The sequence below is a fragment of the Diospyros lotus genome, chromosome 8 (assembly GCF_014633365.1).
Source record: "Diospyros lotus cultivar Yz01 chromosome 8, ASM1463336v1, whole genome shotgun sequence".
Classification (NCBI taxonomy): Eukaryota; Viridiplantae; Streptophyta; class Magnoliopsida; order Ericales; family Ebenaceae; genus Diospyros; species Diospyros lotus.
In genome coordinates, this window is record NC_068345.1 from 2,565,199 (window position 1) to 2,581,630 (window position 16,432).

General features: G+C 34.8%; 2 protein-coding genes across 4 annotated transcripts; one reads left to right on the top strand and one right to left on the bottom strand.

Annotated features, from left to right (window-relative positions):
• The first annotated feature begins 3,495 nt into the window (after positions 1–3,495).
• LOC127808901 (nodulin-26-like) lies at positions 3,496–4,982 on the top strand. The gene is made up of 5 exons (XM_052347609.1): positions 3,496–3,655; positions 3,762–3,980; positions 4,073–4,279; positions 4,397–4,458; positions 4,547–4,982. Exons 1-5 carry the CDS (start codon positions 3,503–3,505, stop codon positions 4,755–4,757), a joined length of 852 nt encoding a protein of 283 aa, XP_052203569.1. The 5' UTR covers positions 3,496–3,502; the 3' UTR covers positions 4,758–4,982.
• Positions 4,983–6,961: 1,979 nt separating this feature from the next.
• Positions 6,962–15,570, bottom strand: LOC127807987 (cryptochrome-1). 3 transcript variants are annotated; one of them, XR_008024840.1, is made up of 5 exons: positions 14,346–15,570; positions 13,593–13,811; positions 9,476–10,182; positions 7,762–8,612; positions 6,962–7,390 (listed from the first exon to the last, which is right to left on the bottom strand). XR_008024840.1 is itself a non-coding variant. In XM_052346273.1 (5 exons), the coding sequence occupies exons 1-5, from the start codon at positions 14,656–14,658 to the stop codon at positions 7,387–7,389; spliced, it is 2,022 nt and encodes a 673-aa protein (XP_052202233.1). In that variant the 5' UTR covers positions 14,659–15,569; the 3' UTR covers positions 6,962–7,386. The 3 variants fall into 3 exon arrangements, 1 of the variants encoding a protein (XP_052202233.1); XR_008024841.1 differs by having other exon boundaries at positions 7,729–8,612; XM_052346273.1 differs by having other exon boundaries at positions 7,834–8,612; positions 14,346–15,569.
• Positions 15,571–16,432: the final 862 nt, after the last annotated feature.

Here is a 16,432-nt window from a genome sequence, read left to right on the forward strand (position 1 = left end):
CATTTTAGAATTTCAACCTCTTTCAATAAGATACTAAATTAAAATAAGATAAATTTCATCTATCACCCCAATGTTTATTTATATTACACCAAAAATTCTTATATTTTTAAAAATAGTACAGATTTTTTTGACTTTTATAATTACCATCAACTTTCCACTATATTTGTTTATTTCTCATTCTTTCTCTACAATATACTTGAAAGAAAAAAAAAACACACACACACACAAATAACATTCATCTTTATTAAAAAATGTTCACAATTGCCACTATCTTATCAACTAAGGGATTTTAAGTGAAAACCCACTTGTCGCAATAGAAACTTCTCTAGTTCACAAAAGAAATATTTCACTTATCAATTATCGATAACAACAATGAGATTCTTTCTTATTATGAAAGTATTTGTTAACCAATATAAAAAAGAAAAAATGTTGAATATGAAAAATATTCCGAATATTTGGTTCTAATATGTTTGTTAAACTTATCTGATTATTTTCGAAAAAGCTTTCACGTGACATCTTATCTCCCTCTTTCAAGATAAATTTATCTGACATCTCCCTTCAGATAAATTTATCTGATATTTTGCAGATAAGATTTAATTACCTATATGCCCTTTATAAGATAGTTAATGTCATTTAATATATTTTAAAATTTTAAATTTATTAAAAGAATTTATTTATTTTAGTTTTATAACTAATATTATTTAATATATTTTTAAATTGTCACATATTTTGACAATTTTTAAAATTTAAATGACATTATTCCTTTCACTAATTTTTAAATTTTAAATTTCTCTCCCTATATATATATATTTTATTAACTAATACAATTCCTTTCACTAATTTTTAAATTATTTTATTCAATTTTATATTTTATTATCTATTATGAAAATATGTTTTAGCCATTTTTAATTATCTAGGTGAAATTATTGTAATTTCAACAATAATTATTTCTACTTTTAAACTCTTTTTAAATTTATTTTTAACATGGATTTAGAAAATAAAATATTATTTTTATTTTTTTGACAATTTATATTAATCATAAAAAATACTATTTTAATCATAAATTTGTTGTTGATGTTAACAAATAATTTTGAATGAATTTGGTGATAAGGATATTTTAGTAAAAAAAAAAATTATTTTAGTGTTTATCATATGTATTAACAAACACAAAAAAAAATACGATTATCAATAAATTTCAAAAAAATTAACAAACAGTCTGATAGAAATCTCAAAATATTTTTCAATTTTATCTTAATCATTTTATATCTTGGTTTAAAAAGTATTCCAACATTATCTAAATACTTCTTATTTTACTCATTTTAACAAACGCCTTCTATAAAAAAAAAATAAGATAAGAAAACAAAAGAAAGAAATACTTATGATTGCCATTAAAGAATGTCACCATTGTTTGCTTCCCATTGGTCGCCACCTTCTCATAGTCAAGCCACCTCTCCCTTTTTCCTCTCTTTCTCTGAATACCATTTTGATGGTTTTGTATTTCTAAAAACCTATCACAATGGCTTAGACCTCCATCCCCATTCTGTTCTACTAAACAAAATTCACAGCCAATGATGAATCCTTGGATAAAAGTAAGAGAAGGAAGAAACAAATAAATACAGAGAGGAAAGCTAAGGAGAAAAAAAAAAGAACTATAGAGAAATGATTTAAAAGACAAGCAAAATAAATAATTTTCATGTCTATTAAGAACAATGGAGATTTGTGCAATTTTTAAAAATACAAATATCATTAACATAATATAAGCAAACCTCTAAGTAGTCTCTTAAATTTATCTATTAAAATAATATTACTTTAAATCAATGGTAGTAAGCATAAAAAAAGAAAATTAATATTTTTACTGACAATAAAATATTTATCTAATTCACTCAAACTTTGTTTTTGTAATGTGAAAATCGAGGGGTCTTTACTACACATCAACATTCGGCCCGAACAGTCACAACTTCCCTATAAACCACAATCTATTTGCTCGGACTAACAGATAGAATGGATAACTTCAAATCAAAACTTGAGCCACTGAACCCTTGAATAGATGCAAATAATACATTACTCACACAAATCAAACTCAAACCAATAACCTTGTGATACCCAAGCTTTCAAACATATGCGGAGAACCATTTATACTACCCCAAAGAGATAGTTCACTCAAAGTTGTCTGAGTCAAAATTTCATCCTTAACAAAAGTTTGGCAATTCTAACAAAAGGATTCAATTCTTCACAATAATGTATGTTGAATTAAGAATTGATTCCTAAATCTTAATATCATAAGTAAAAATCATCAAGAATATTAATGTACTAAACTTAAAAGTTAGATTTTTTTTTTCTTTCTTTTATCTATAGAGTATGCCAATCCTCCCATGGATTAGATAATATAGTTAATGTTTCTTTGGTACACATTTCATTGATATCACTAGACGTATAATTAATCTCAGACTGATAAAAGAAAGAAAACTCATAGTTTGTGAGCATAACTAACATAAAAATTGTTAATTTTTATTATAAATTTTACAAATGATGGACAAATTAGAATTCATATAATTAACTTAATCTCTACGGATAGCGCAAATGATTCTCCGCACAAGTTCAAAATTTTGAGTGTCGTAAGATTGTATTTAAGACTGGATTCGTGCAAACATTGTATTATTTGCATTTATTCGAGTGGTTAGGACTCGAGTTGCAACCCGAACTTATTCATTTAGCCCATTAACTTGAGCGAGCATATCACAATTTATAAAGAAAAAGTGACTATCTAGTGTGTATTAGGGCGTTCTCGATTTTCATATATATATATATATATATATAAACCTTATCAATTTGCAACCCTATGTATGCTTCGTTTGTCTTTACTTCCCGCTCTTGCTTCATAAATTGTCCCATTATTGGACTTACCTATAGTCTTATTTACCATGGTGAAGGAAACACTATAAATTATTTGCTTCAAGTACTAAGAAATAATAAATGGAGAGTTGTTGGTTATTATACAAAACTAGTGTTTGTAGCATGTGATGTAGTATCACTTATTATACTAAGTTGTCAAGGCTTGGAACTAGCTAGGTCAATCATGTCAATTTTTTAACTCATAATCCGGAGATGGTTAAGCCAGTCTTTCTTTGAACTCACTCTCAACTTAAAATTTTGATGTTATGAAATTCTGTTAATTAAGTAATTTTTTAAAAATACTCTTTATGCATTTGAACTCATAATCTCAAGATAATAATTAATTTTTCAAATAACTTTATTACATTATATTTTATTTTATTCAAAATTTTAACTAAATAAATTAAAAAATAAAATGTTGCTCTCAACTCTTGCAGTTGCTTTCACGAGCCGTTCGCTAGCGCCAACGATTGGGGCCACTGAACAATCCCCCCAAGGAAGTACACCCAAGTCAGCCGGCTGAGAGAATATGAGAGAGAATCTCCCGGCACTTGCCTTTATATGCAAGAAGATTAGCAGCAGCCTAGCCGCTGTGATTAGCCTCGACGCCATGGCTCAGACACCTTCGCTTGAAATCATCAGCATGTCCCCAAAATACAATTCCCCCGCACAAAACTACATCAGTGAAGAACGAAAGCCTCCCGGCTCCATACATCCGGCTGCCGCCAACGCCTGCACCGACTCTCCGACCGCCTTTCAGAAGGTACTATTTCGAATCACTTATCAAACACTCCATTGCACACTCTTACGTGTTAGTTTTATTACGAGCTTACCTAGTGTGTCTGGTTTTCTTTGACTGGGATGGACAGATTCTTGCAGAGGTGATGGGCACATATGTTCTCATATTTGCCGGCTGCGGCGCCGCTCTCGTCGACAGAGTGACGAGGCTTACTATTGTCGGGATAGCGATGGTGTGGGGGCTGGCTTTGATGGCAGTCATATATGCCGTCGGGCACATTTCCGGCGCCCATCTTAACCCTGCCGTCACCATTGCCTTTGCTGCTTCCAAGAGGTTGCCATTGACCCAAGTAAGCAATCTTCCACCCAGTATTTGCTAGTAGTATTTGTGTGTCGCTCGTTTGAGTTGTGATGACAGCATCTTTGCTGGATTGATCTGCAGGTGCCGATGTACGTTCTGGCTCAGTTGCTAGGCGCCACGCTCGCGTGCCTCACGCTCAGAGTGTTGTTCAACGACCAAGGCGACATCAATCCAACCGTAACGCAGTACTCTGCTTCGACCACAGATCTTCAAGCCATTGTTTGGGAGTTCATAATTTCTCTCATCCTGATGTTCACCATCTGCGGGTCTGCTACCGATCACCGAGCTGTAGGTTGCTCTTTCTCCTCCTAAATTTGATCATTCCATTTGTACTGTTACCTACTGGTACTAGTCTTTGGCTTCCCTGGAAAACTGAAAGATCTGACTGCCAACTGATAAAAACAGAACAAAGGGCTCTCTGGAGTGGCAATAGGAGTTACATTGTTGTTTAATGTCCTCATTGCTGGGTAAGTTACGGACTCCCGTTATCCATACCATCGCCGATATCTCCATAATTCGTTGATACTAATTTTCATCAGAATCTGCATTCTTCAGGCCAATTACCGGAGCTTCAATGAACCCGGCAAGGAGTATAGGCCCTGCTGTGGTTTCCGGAGTTTATAAGAATCTTTGGGTCTATGTGGTAGCTCCTGTCCTTGGAACCATGGCGGCAACCTTGATATACAGTCTTCTCCGGCAACCTGAGCCAGAGAAACCCCAGGACAGCACCAAAACCATATACAATAACCCATATGCTGACCCATAGAATTCTACCGACAACCCAGAGAACCCAGAAGTTGTTCATGCAAAAGATAGAACGGCATCAAGCAAGCACGCTACGACGAAGAAGAAAAGAAAAAAAATTTGACAATTTGATTTCCCAACTCAAAGGCCTAGCCGCCTAGGCGTTGGAAGACCAAAAAGAGGCAAATTTATGTTAATGGGCATCGCCCATGCCCATTTGATGTATCTTATCGATTTCAGCAGCAAATTCATGGCATGTTTCGTCGATTAATTTCTCACCGACAAGTAGGGGTATTAAAAAAATCGATACACTGCGAAAATCAGTCAAATCAAATTGAACCAATCAATTTTTTTTTTTTTTTTTGCGGTCGAAAACAGTTTGAATTCTGTCCAAACCGTGCAGTTTGCGGTTTGGACAGTTGGCAGTTCAGTTTTAAACCGAACCGCCCTAGAAAATAATAAAAAAAATTATTATTATAAAAATCTAATTATTGACGGCCTATCTTATTTATTTTTTACACTATTTTGTCTTTATTTTTTACTCTTTTTTATTTACATTTAATTGTCTTTATTTACTAATATTTGTGTCTTTATACCATTTTTAAATATTTTTTTTAGTGATTTTAAGTAGCATTTCAAACCGCGATAAACCGCACCAAACCAGACAGCAAATACAGTTTGGTTTGGTGCGGTTTGGCCGAACCTAAACCAAACAGCAGTCTGGTTTAGTTGAAAAATCGCACTAGCAGTTTGGCATACTGAAAATAATTTAGACCGACTAAACCGCACCACAAACACCCCTACCGATAAGCAGGGCAAATTAAAAAATCTATATAAGAGATTGAATTTTTTTTTTTAAATGTAAAATTACATATCATAGATTTTTTAAAGTGGACTGTAATTTTTTTAATTAAGTTATTATTAAAAATTGTTTTTATATTAAAAAATTATTTTTAATAGTGAATTACCTAGACTTCAACCCAAGCCCAGACAACTCACAGGTGTAACCGCCCCATGGACAAAGTTATCAAGAACATGCAGAGCCGGCTCAAGTATAAGGCAAAATAGGCAGCTGCCTAACGCCCCAATTTTTGATAGGCCCTTATTTTAAAAAAATTACAATTTATTTATATTTATTAATTAAATATAAAATACTAAATCTATAAAAAAAATCTTGTTACAGTTCACTTCCATTCTCTCCCCCTCTCTCTCACAGAAGCTCTGCCTAAATTTTGTACCATTACTTTCACATTTCCCAATTCCCAATTTCCCATAATCCCACCATTAATTAAACTCATTTTCACTTCCCCCTCCTCTCTCTCACTTCCTTTTCTTTCTCTCTTGCGCACTTTAGCCTCAGTAGAATCAACACTAAGCTCAAGTGCTCAACGTATTTGTAAAATTAAAATTTATTCATTATTGATGAATTTTATCCTTTTAATACTATTAATTTAATGTTTCGTTTTGTTTCCTTCTATAGAAAAATTAGGAATATATAATTTTTTGCTCGACTTGCACTGATCTTCTTAGATTTTTAAAAAATAATAATTTTATTTTTTCTTTATTTATTGTAATAGGTTATTTAGTTTTTTTTTTATTTCTAAGATATTATATTTTAATTAAAAATTCATTATCGTTAAGAGTTTATTGAATTTTGTAGTTGATTGAATTTTAATTTTTTTTAATTTAAAAAAATAATAAAATTTTCTCGTAAAAAAATATATTTTTTATTTTTTTATAAAAAATTAATACTCTCAAAAAAAGCCTCAAAATTTCTTTTTACCAAAGGCCACTAATGTCGTTGAGCCGACTCTGATTACGAGGATGCAATGTATACATTTTTGCAGCTTAGAATTAACTGAAAAATATATAAATTAGAAGTAACAGCGAAGAACACTTTTTCTCAGTTTATGTCCCATGAACTAGGTGTTATAGTTTTTGTGAAATGGATTACTTTTCTAATATAGCTATAAAACAAAGCCCACTAACGTAGCTCAATTGATTCTTAAATAAATAATTACACCCAATGATATAAGTTCAAATCATAGCAACTGCAGTGTAAGAGTTTCATCCTTCTATGAAAATGACTTCTTGTGAGCACCATGCACTATACCTCCTACTTAATGCGCTACTATGTATCGTAATTAACCCCTCTCACATGCGTGGAGTAGTGTGGGGACCCTTAAGATAGGGATTTCACCTTTTGCATCCAAGAATAATGAATAATGAATAATGAAAGAGAATAAAGATACAGCTTCATAGTCCAGTTGCAGGTCTGAAAGCAGTACACAAGTACGGAGGTATGTATTTGGACGAAACATTGAAAAGGCAAGGAGATACACAGAATACGTTTTTACTGATTATTCTCTACGAATAAAACGAAAAAGCATAAACCTGAGTTTATAGGAGGGATTGCATGTCTCTAATGCGATTCTTTTCTCTCCTTGAGAATACTACGTTTACTATACAGCAGAGATTCAAATATGGTACAACAGGATACAGTAAGAGGACAGGGATAAGCCCGCACCACTTTGACATGTCATATACAGTGGGTGACAAATTTGATAGGGTCTGACTGGTGAAAAGTGGTCGACAAGGAAAGGCCAAATTGCCCGGACCACCTCCCAACTTGTCTTCCGATTTGTAAATGTTCACCTGTTGCCAAACAAAGAGTTTAGGACGCCTGAGTGATTTGTAAACTTAACGTAAAAACAAGAGAGGAAACATTATTCAAAATCCAACAGCCATGATTACATATTGTGCAGGAAATTAGCATTACTTTTCCTAGTTGTTACTTGTTGCTGGTTTTCTTCTTTTCATGGCACCACAATTGCAAGTCAGTAGCCTAATATGTAACATGCTCAGGTCCATTAGACTGGCCTTTGAAAAACAGACAACGGGAATTTATAATAAAATTGTTCTAACTAGAATCCATATAGCCAATCCCACCTAGTGGGATTAAGGTTTGTGATAATGATGATGAATTGACTCACTTTGAAATAACTGAGGTAAGAAATTATTGGTACCATGTCAGAAAAGGGTTAAAAACCATTATTGCCGGACCCAACTTAATGCATCAAAATCCGTTGTTTAATTACCCAGTTTGAGAAAGCCGTCTCCAGTTCAATAATTCGTGAGATTGTGGATGCCTCTGCAAGTAAGATGAACTAGTTCCGATGCCATTTTCCTCACCAAGAAGCTGCTCAGAGTAACTAGATGTTGATGGAGACCATACCGGAACTACACCACCATCCCTTTCTCTCCTCCGACTACCGCTTGAAGTTTCTCCTGCAGAATCTTCAGCATCTCGTAGCCCAATTGCAATATTAAATTGTGGCAAAGTTGCTTCGGCTCTGACTGTTTGCATGTTTTCTTGGTTGAGTGTTTCTCTTATTGATTCTTGATTTACATGAACATGTGTTGGAACTTCAGCCCTGCTATCTACTGTAGAATTTCGCTGATCCAAAGAAGCTTCTTCCTCTTCCCCCCTTGAAAAAGTAGTCATGCTTGGAACCATCTGATCCTCATAGCGTCGAGGAACTGTACCAGGGTTGTTCCTTGCGGGTTCATGATCCACATCCATTTGGATATCAGTTGGAAATGCAATCGGCATTGACTCAGAGTCTCCAAAGCCTTCTTCCATACCATTCTCGAATGCAGGCCACATCTTGGAGAGTGCTTCCTGCAACCTGGCTTTTGCTGCTTCAATTTCTACAATGGGACGAGGATAGTTGGAACCTAGCTCAATTCCAGCAGCTTGGAGTACAGATTCTGGAGCATTCCAGGGGTGGTGTATCCATTCTGTAGGAAGTCTGGCAAGTTCAGGTAACCACCGCCGTACATATTCTCCATTTGGGTCAAATTTGTAACCCTCAAACTGCAAAAGAATAAAACGAATATGAAGCTTGCTTCAGCTTAACTTTATAGTCTATTTAGAATCTTGGACATTTCTATAAAGTAACTTCATCTATTTTAGACACACATCCTTGGTCATTGCTTAAGTACTTATGAAACACGTAAAGGTCCTGGGACAGGTTCTACAAGAAAATATGAGCCATGGCCAAAAGGTTAAATCAAAACATGGATCTAATACATACCAATCCAACTCCTCAAGATTTCAAAATTTAGGGAGGGGAGCATAAATCCTAAAAACTTGAATTTTTTTCTTAGAATCCCTCTTTGTGAAGCATATAACATGACTTTCAACTTACGCTTATTCTCCAACATATATAAGATGAAAAACAGTTTTACAGCACTGTATATATTTACATTGTAAAGTTAAGGTAAGGTATTGTTCTACTGCATGGATTTCTATTTTCAATTTGACTTGTATTAGTTAATTGACATTATGAATGCCATGCCACTGACCCGAACTTTTTAGGATAAGGTGCAATTGATAATAATGAATGCAAAATCATAAAAATGTAGTATGACTAATGACCATATGAAAAATCATTCAACACCACCAAAATAAAAGGTTTCATCTATCAGAAAGAACAGAAAATTTTAATGGGGATCAATGGATTAATCAAACGAAGTTTGTCAAAACTTACATCTTCGGATGAAAGCTCTAGTAGCCACTGCAAAAATATACAATAGATAGTGATCAAACCTTGTAAACCTCTAGAGTTGGCAGGTTTTTAATGGGTTAACTCACTGGTGCTGCGGGCATATAGAATTGGAGATGAAGATCCAAGCGCAACGTTGAAAAAAATTATTTTTTAAAAAAAGGACAATTACCTGTGGATTATCTATACGATCAAGTTCACGACCATCAGGGAGGGTGCCAGATATATACTGCCAACCAAGAGCATCACTCTCAAGATCTGCATCCAATAGGGTATCCCAGAAATACTTCATTCCCCATCGCCATGGCAGCTGTAGAACCTTCACAAAGAAACTGGAAACTACGACTCGTATTCGATCATGCAGCCAACCGGTTGCCCACAACTCTCTCATGCCAGCATCCACCAATGGGTAACCGGTTCTACCTTGTCTCCATGCCTTAAAATACCCCTCATCCACAACCCAAGGGAAAAACTTTAAGTGTGCAAGAAGAGGCCTTTCATGGCTGTATGGGTGGTTAAAACTCATATATCGTGAATATTCCCTTAGACCTATAGACTTAAGGAACAAATTGACACTCTCTTCACCAGCTTTATTTCCTTCATTAGCCCAAAGAACTTGCTTAATGCAAACAAGATGGAAAACCTTCCGCACACTCACTTCCCCAAAATGTAAATGGGGTGAGAGAAATGAGGTTGTGGCACTATCAGCCTTTCTACGGTTCTTGGAGTACTCAATCAATGGCCCATTAATGAAGGTAGTTAGTGCCTTATCAGCATTACTCCATCCAGGTGACCATGCTCGAGCAAGGAGTGCATTGCTTCCCGTCTCTGATTCATCCTCAAATACCAGCATGTCAGAAGGGCATCTAGACACATCACCTGAAAAGGCGCAAGGAATTCAAGTAAGTACTGTAGCAAACAAAACCATATTATATAGAAAAAAAAGAATTTTCTTATAAGAAAAATCTTAACTATGTTCCATCCTTGTGTAAGTATACAAAGACCATAAATTACACAACTGCAAGGTTTTTCAACCTAGAAAGTTTTAGTTCCTATTGTAGCTACTCTTATTAGGTAAAGCTTTTTTTGCACCTAAATTATCAACAGTTGCTTTAGTAACATTTAAATCATCCAAAATATAAAAAGAAGACAACGAAGCATCTGTACTGTTGAGACATTTTAATGGATAGCAATGATGAGGTTGCTCCTCTGTGATTGGAAGGTCATGGGTTCAAGTTGTGTAAACAACACCCTCTTTGTAAATCGAGAGTAATGCTATATGCAAAAACAAACCCCCCCCTGGAGGATGTGAGAAAAGCATACAATTACTCAAAACATAAAGTCAAAAAGCTAAAAAACAATATGATTGCAGAACATGGTAGAAGATACAGAAGTACTGAAAATATGTAGTGAGAAAAAGGATAAAAGAACAAGTATAAACCCATTAAAAAATTAAAGAAATCCCAGTCCATATAATAATCCTGATTGTTGAAATTTTTGGCTAATGAATTTATGGTGAAAGACATGGACAACAGCAGCTACACTTACAGAGCAATTCATCAATTTCTGTTAAAAAGGGTTCCAGCAAGTCTATCCCTGAGGTCACTGTAAGGAGGAGAAAGCTCCTATCTTCACTACTACCCAGGATTGTTCTTATATGCAGCCTTATCCAACTTTGCAAAGAGGCCTATTCTACAATGCGAACTCATGATCTTTCAATCACAAAGGAGCAATCTTACAATTTGTAACATCCCAAAATATTTTTAGAATATTTGGACGCTTAATGAAATAAATTCAAGTTCAATTTGGAGAAAAATTTTCTTGGGCCAGGTGAATGGGTCTAATGGTTTAAATATATGTAATATATATTATATTATGTAATAGGGACCCCCTCTTGTGTGAAGTCCCTTTCCGTGAAGGGGAGCCCATGGCTTGGGGGGGCAGCAAGCAGGAGCAGTGGCAGCTGCTCACCTGCGCCAAGGGGATGCCTTGGGCAGCCCCCTTGCACCATTGGGGATGGCTTGGAAGCCATCCCCATTGATTCCTTTGACTCCCTTCAGCTTTCTCTTCTCTCATGTGCATATAGAGACATTCCACAAGAAAAGAAGGTTTCAAAAGGCAAAAATAAATCAAAATTCCCTCAAGTTAACTGACTTCTTTACGAGCAAAATTAGGGGTCCTATAAATGAGAGATTAGGGGATGGTCTCCCACTTGAGGGACTTGAAACAAGTGTAAAGAGTGTAAGAGAGGAGAGAAAATAGAGAAGGAAGGAGATAAGGGAGAAAACTAGTGAAGGGAAGAAAAGCTTCCATTAAGGTGACCAAGGGGAGGTTGGGAAGCTAGGAGGGGCAACTAAGATCTTCTCCAAAGAAACCTCAAGGTGAGTATTCCCCAGCCACAAACTCTTACTTCGGGACTTCTTCATGTTGCATGAGAAATTGGTTGTGGAAACATAGTGTGTTCAACTTTTCTTTTGCATCCATGATCATATATGGCCATGCTATTTTGCTCTGCACTACTTAGGCCCAAGTTGATGTGGTTGAGGACCTTCCAAAAGGCATTTAAGGTGCCGATTGAGAAAGCTCTTGGAAGGATGCCAACACGGTCACAAGTGGCATCGCAAGGTAGAAACTTGCATTTTCTTTCACACACGCATTTTATACAAATGTTTTATTTTTTAGAGGTTCTTACTTAGAAGGTTCATCTTCTAACTTGGGGCTCATCCCTTTGAATATTCAAACGTTCCAAGCAAGACACGTGATTAGAAGATAAAAAAGATCCTTGAAGCATAAGTTTTAAAAGCTTCATTATTTTTGTGACCTGTCATGTTTTGTAGATGCTATATGTGCTTTATGTGATACACTATAAGCATGTATAGATTTTATTTTGGTAATATCAAGTGTATCAAACATGTCAAACTCATTATACGAGCTAAGTTCATATTTAAGGCACATCATTTATTTTGCTGGAAATAGACGACTTTTACGTTCATATATTCGTTATAGTGACTTAGAAATTTGTTTTAAGGGTTTCTAAAGATTTTTGGTCGGGACACCCAAAAAGTCTTTTTTTTTCTTTTAAACTTGATATTTTGAAATGAATAAAAAATTTGGACTCCTTAATACAAGTTATGAATTAAACCAAATTCGACCCATGGAAATGAGCGCGCACACACAGACCCCACATTGATAAACTAAACCAAACACAAAGGTTTAGGTGGAAAGGCGAGGCCACTAGTGAATAATCATAAATGATGAAAATGGAAGGTCAAGCGAATGAAAGTTTTGAAGGCAATATGTAAATCATAAGAGTTGGCAAAAGGCCTTTACGGGAAATGTTTTCAAAAAAAAAAAAAATCCCAAATTATGACGTAGAAACACACTCTAAAGAGAAGTGTTTCACCATTACTACCAAGGCTCACCCTCAATAAGCTTGATAGCACTGTGCTCATAAAAGTCTTAATAAACAATGTAATAGTTGCAAGATGACTAGCATTTAATTGAAACACCAAAATAAATTGTAGAACTTATACTATCATTTTTTTACTATATTTTACAAAAAATATTTTGCATTTATAGTTTAATAAGTCCTATGGTAATTTGATATAGCCTTATATAACCAATTGCCTAACAGAAGGCTATGCATGGACGTGCCATGCAGATATTAAATGTTGAATTGTACATAGTCAATAAAGAACCATCAGTCTACAGTAGAAGAAGATATTCAAGAATGTGTTGCAAGCTTGATATAAAACAAAATGTCATTTGTCAATTGTCACTGAATATAAATACTTCTAACCATGATTTTGCTAAACCTTAAATTTGAGGTTCATTATTGTCACTGATATGATTGAAGTAAAACTAGTAAAGCTGCTAATAATATATTTCATCCAGATTTTCACCATCCAATTGAAAGTTTTATCTTAAGCTTTGTTCCTATATATCCAACTTGCTTAAGTGCTTATATAGATTGATGATCTGTGAACTTATCTCAGAAGGAGTTTTGCATTCCTTTTCGATATCTTATAGCAATGTGTTAGAAATGAGTATGCTGTAAAGTAAACACAGGCCAGAGGATTTTCCCAAATGTTTACATTGTTGCATGAAAGACTACATAACAACTAGCAAACCGAAAGATCATACAACCATGAGTTTTTTGAGGTTCAGAGGCTCAACAATCTCATCAAGCAACCCTGATGCTAGAACCTTGATTGATTTCTACAGCAAAAACTTTTATGACATAAGGCAACCTAGAAGAATGCTTAAAAGAATATTTGACATAAACACACCTGAGATTATCCTCTTAGGTGGGAGAAGTGGAGCCTCAGGATCATACGGCATGCTAAGGCATCTCTCCCAGAAAGCTGCAAATGTTGTGAATGGCTGACCTTGGTCATCATGAACTTCCCAAGGTTCGTAGAGTAAATCTGCATTGAAGGACCGTACAGCTATCCCTTGAGCAGTTAAAACATCCTTTACCCTGTGATCCCTAACAAGCGACAAGGGATCTAAAAGAAAACAGGCAAAGTAAATATAATTGAGGCATGCAAACTGGTAAAGTAAATGTAATTGAGGCATGTATAATGTCATGCATGTTTTTAAATTGCAAGTTGCAATTTATAATAATGAAAGAAAATATCACACCGTAAATTAGAATCTAAAATTTCAGAAGATTGAATCCCCTACTGATAACCATACGATAAGTTCAAAGAATAAAGAAACAAGTAGAAAGAAAATAACCACAATTAATGAAAGAAGCAATTAATTTCAGAAGATATTACTCCATCTACGGAAAAAGTACCACAAAGGCACAAACAACCAACTCCAGATTAGCCAAAACAGAAAAGTTAGAAGACTTAAATATAATACTAACCAAAAATAGATAATCCCCAGAAACAAAAAGGAGAAAAATTAAAAGTCAAAGTACCAGGACGTAATTGAATTCGACTAAAAAGAACCCAAAAATTTTGGAAACCAAGATATTAATCAAGAGTAAAGTATTGATGATGAAGATGACCAATAAGATGAAAAACTAGACTTACCATATAAGTGGTTGAAGAAGAGCTGGCTGGCGCCAGTAGACTTGACAACCTCAAGGAGAGTGGAAACTGTATCAGTAGATCTCTTGGTGATGAGAGCTGTGCCAAGGCTCCTCAAGGAGGAATCAAGGTGAGACAAACTATGCTTGAGCCACCATCTTGAGACCCTTCCAGGGTAGTAATGGCCTTCTTCTTCAGGGGCCCATATGAACACTGCAACCACCGCCCCTGCTCGAACTCCAGCCGCCAGAGCTGGATTATCCTCTACCCTCAGATCTCTCCTCAACCACACTATGTTACACCCACTTCCAGCCATCTTCCAAAATTCCCAAAAAGAAAAAAAACCAAATCCAAGAACCCTCCTTTTGAACTATATTTACAATCTCTCTGTATCAAGATTTTGGCTTTTGCCTATGATTTCCATTTCTATGACAAGGGATTTGGGGCAGTAAGCAAGACAAGATGCATTTGGAATCATAAATTGAGCACTCATCCTTTAGTTTTACTTTATTTTCTCCCAAAATTTGGGGAATCTAATTTCCCCAATGCAGTTTGGCTTTTATGCCACTGGCAAGAAAAAGGACCTGTGGGGGAGAGAGAGAGCTTACAGGAGAGGAGAGGGACAGAGACCGGGTGATGGAGTGGGATACAGGGGAACTCACAGGCCAACTGCAGCCACAACTTTTGTTTCTCCAAAAATATAATAATTTATTTACTTACCTTCTTATCCCATCATGTATCAGCCAGCCCTCCAAATTTCCCAATCTCTAGTGCCTTCTCCCTGATCCCCTCATATCCATTGACAGGGTGGAAAAGTTGTCATAATGAAATGCATTTTGATTTTTGTGAATTATTGTTATCCGAAAGCGATAGGCCCCCTCACGAGATGAATTGACACTTGTTTTGATCGCCATATCTCCTTTCGTCTCTGCAGCATCTGCAGAGCCTTTCGAGGGCAAATTAGGGTTTTCACCGTCCCGCTGCTTGCCTGATGAATCTGATTCTCGGAACCCTCGCCCAATCGCTCGAGCTTACAAATACGATTTCTTCTCCGTGAGATTGCGATGTCAAGCTGAGAGTTACAGTGCTGGGTAGCCCCCAGAGGATAGGTTTTGCTGAATACTTGGATTTGGATTTGGATTTGGATTTGTCCTTCACCCCTGACCTTGAGGTGGGGCGGTGGGCCTTCGCCTTCGCCTTCATCTTCCTCGCTGGGGGCCTTTCACCGAGCTTAGATTCCGTTCATATTTCAATTTTAAAAAATCATTTATATGTCTCTCAATGCGGCTCTCTCTCCATCATATATCATCATACGTTAGGGATAACGTTCCGTTCAGATTTGGTTCGGTAAGTTCAGTTAGCATAATTAATATTATTTTTAAAAATTAATAATATTTTTAATTTTTAAAGTGCCATTCGAGGATTTAGTTGAATGAATTGAATGTATTATTGCTAAAATTATGTTTTTAATGCACAGAATATATGTTCTTGTAATTACGTTATACAAATAAATATTTATATTAAATAATAGTATTGAGTAATGGCTTGTAATTATAAAAAGATTCGTACACACCCTTCTGACAACTGTTTATTTTTAGTTTTTAAATACTTATACTAATTAGTAATCAAATATATTATATTTTAAAATATTTTACTAATCAATCAAAGTGTTTAAATAATAAAAATAAAGTTTATTAAATATACTTTAATAAATATCTCTAATATTAACAAAATTTTTAGATAGTGTTTGTTAAAATAAATAAGATAAACTTGTATCAAAATAAAATTAAAGTGTTTTCCAGATTAAGATATGGAATGCTCAAAATAAGTTTAAAAAGTATTCTCATATTTTTATCAAATTATTTGTTAAAATTTTTAGAATACACTTGAGAACACATACATCATTTTTTTTATCTATAAAGATCAAAAATAAATTTATCTAAAAAACTCAAATAAGAAGTCACGTGATTTTTTTTTCAATAGTCGTCAAATAAATTTAACAAAAATAATAAAAAATACTTTTATTTTGAATACTTTGCATGTCCTATATTTTTCAATCTATATATTAATTAACAAACACTAACTTATAA

Bases quoted from the DNA above. Each gene is read 5' to 3' on its own strand.
- LOC127807987 (XM_052346273.1), bottom strand. From the start codon at position 14,658: ATGGCTGGAAGTGGGTGTAACATAGTGTGGTTGAGGAGAGATCTGAGG. The intron at 13,812-14,345 runs GTAAGTCTAGTT...GTTTTCTTTTAG, and splicing joins CTTCTTCAACCACTTATATG to ATCCCTTGTCGCTTGTTAGG. The intron at 10,183-13,592 runs GTGTGTTTATGT...GCGCCTTTTCAG, and splicing joins ACCTAAGAGGATAATCTCAG to GTGATGTGTCTAGATGCCCT.
- LOC127808901 (XM_052347609.1), top strand. From the start codon at position 3,503: ATGGCTCAGACACCTTCGCTTGAAATCATCAGCATGTCCCCAAAATAC. The intron at 3,656-3,761 runs GTACTATTTCGA...TGGGATGGACAG, and splicing joins CTCCGACCGCCTTTCAGAAG to ATTCTTGCAGAGGTGATGGG. The intron at 3,981-4,072 runs GTAAGCAATCTT...ATTGATCTGCAG, and splicing joins AGAGGTTGCCATTGACCCAA to GTGCCGATGTACGTTCTGGC.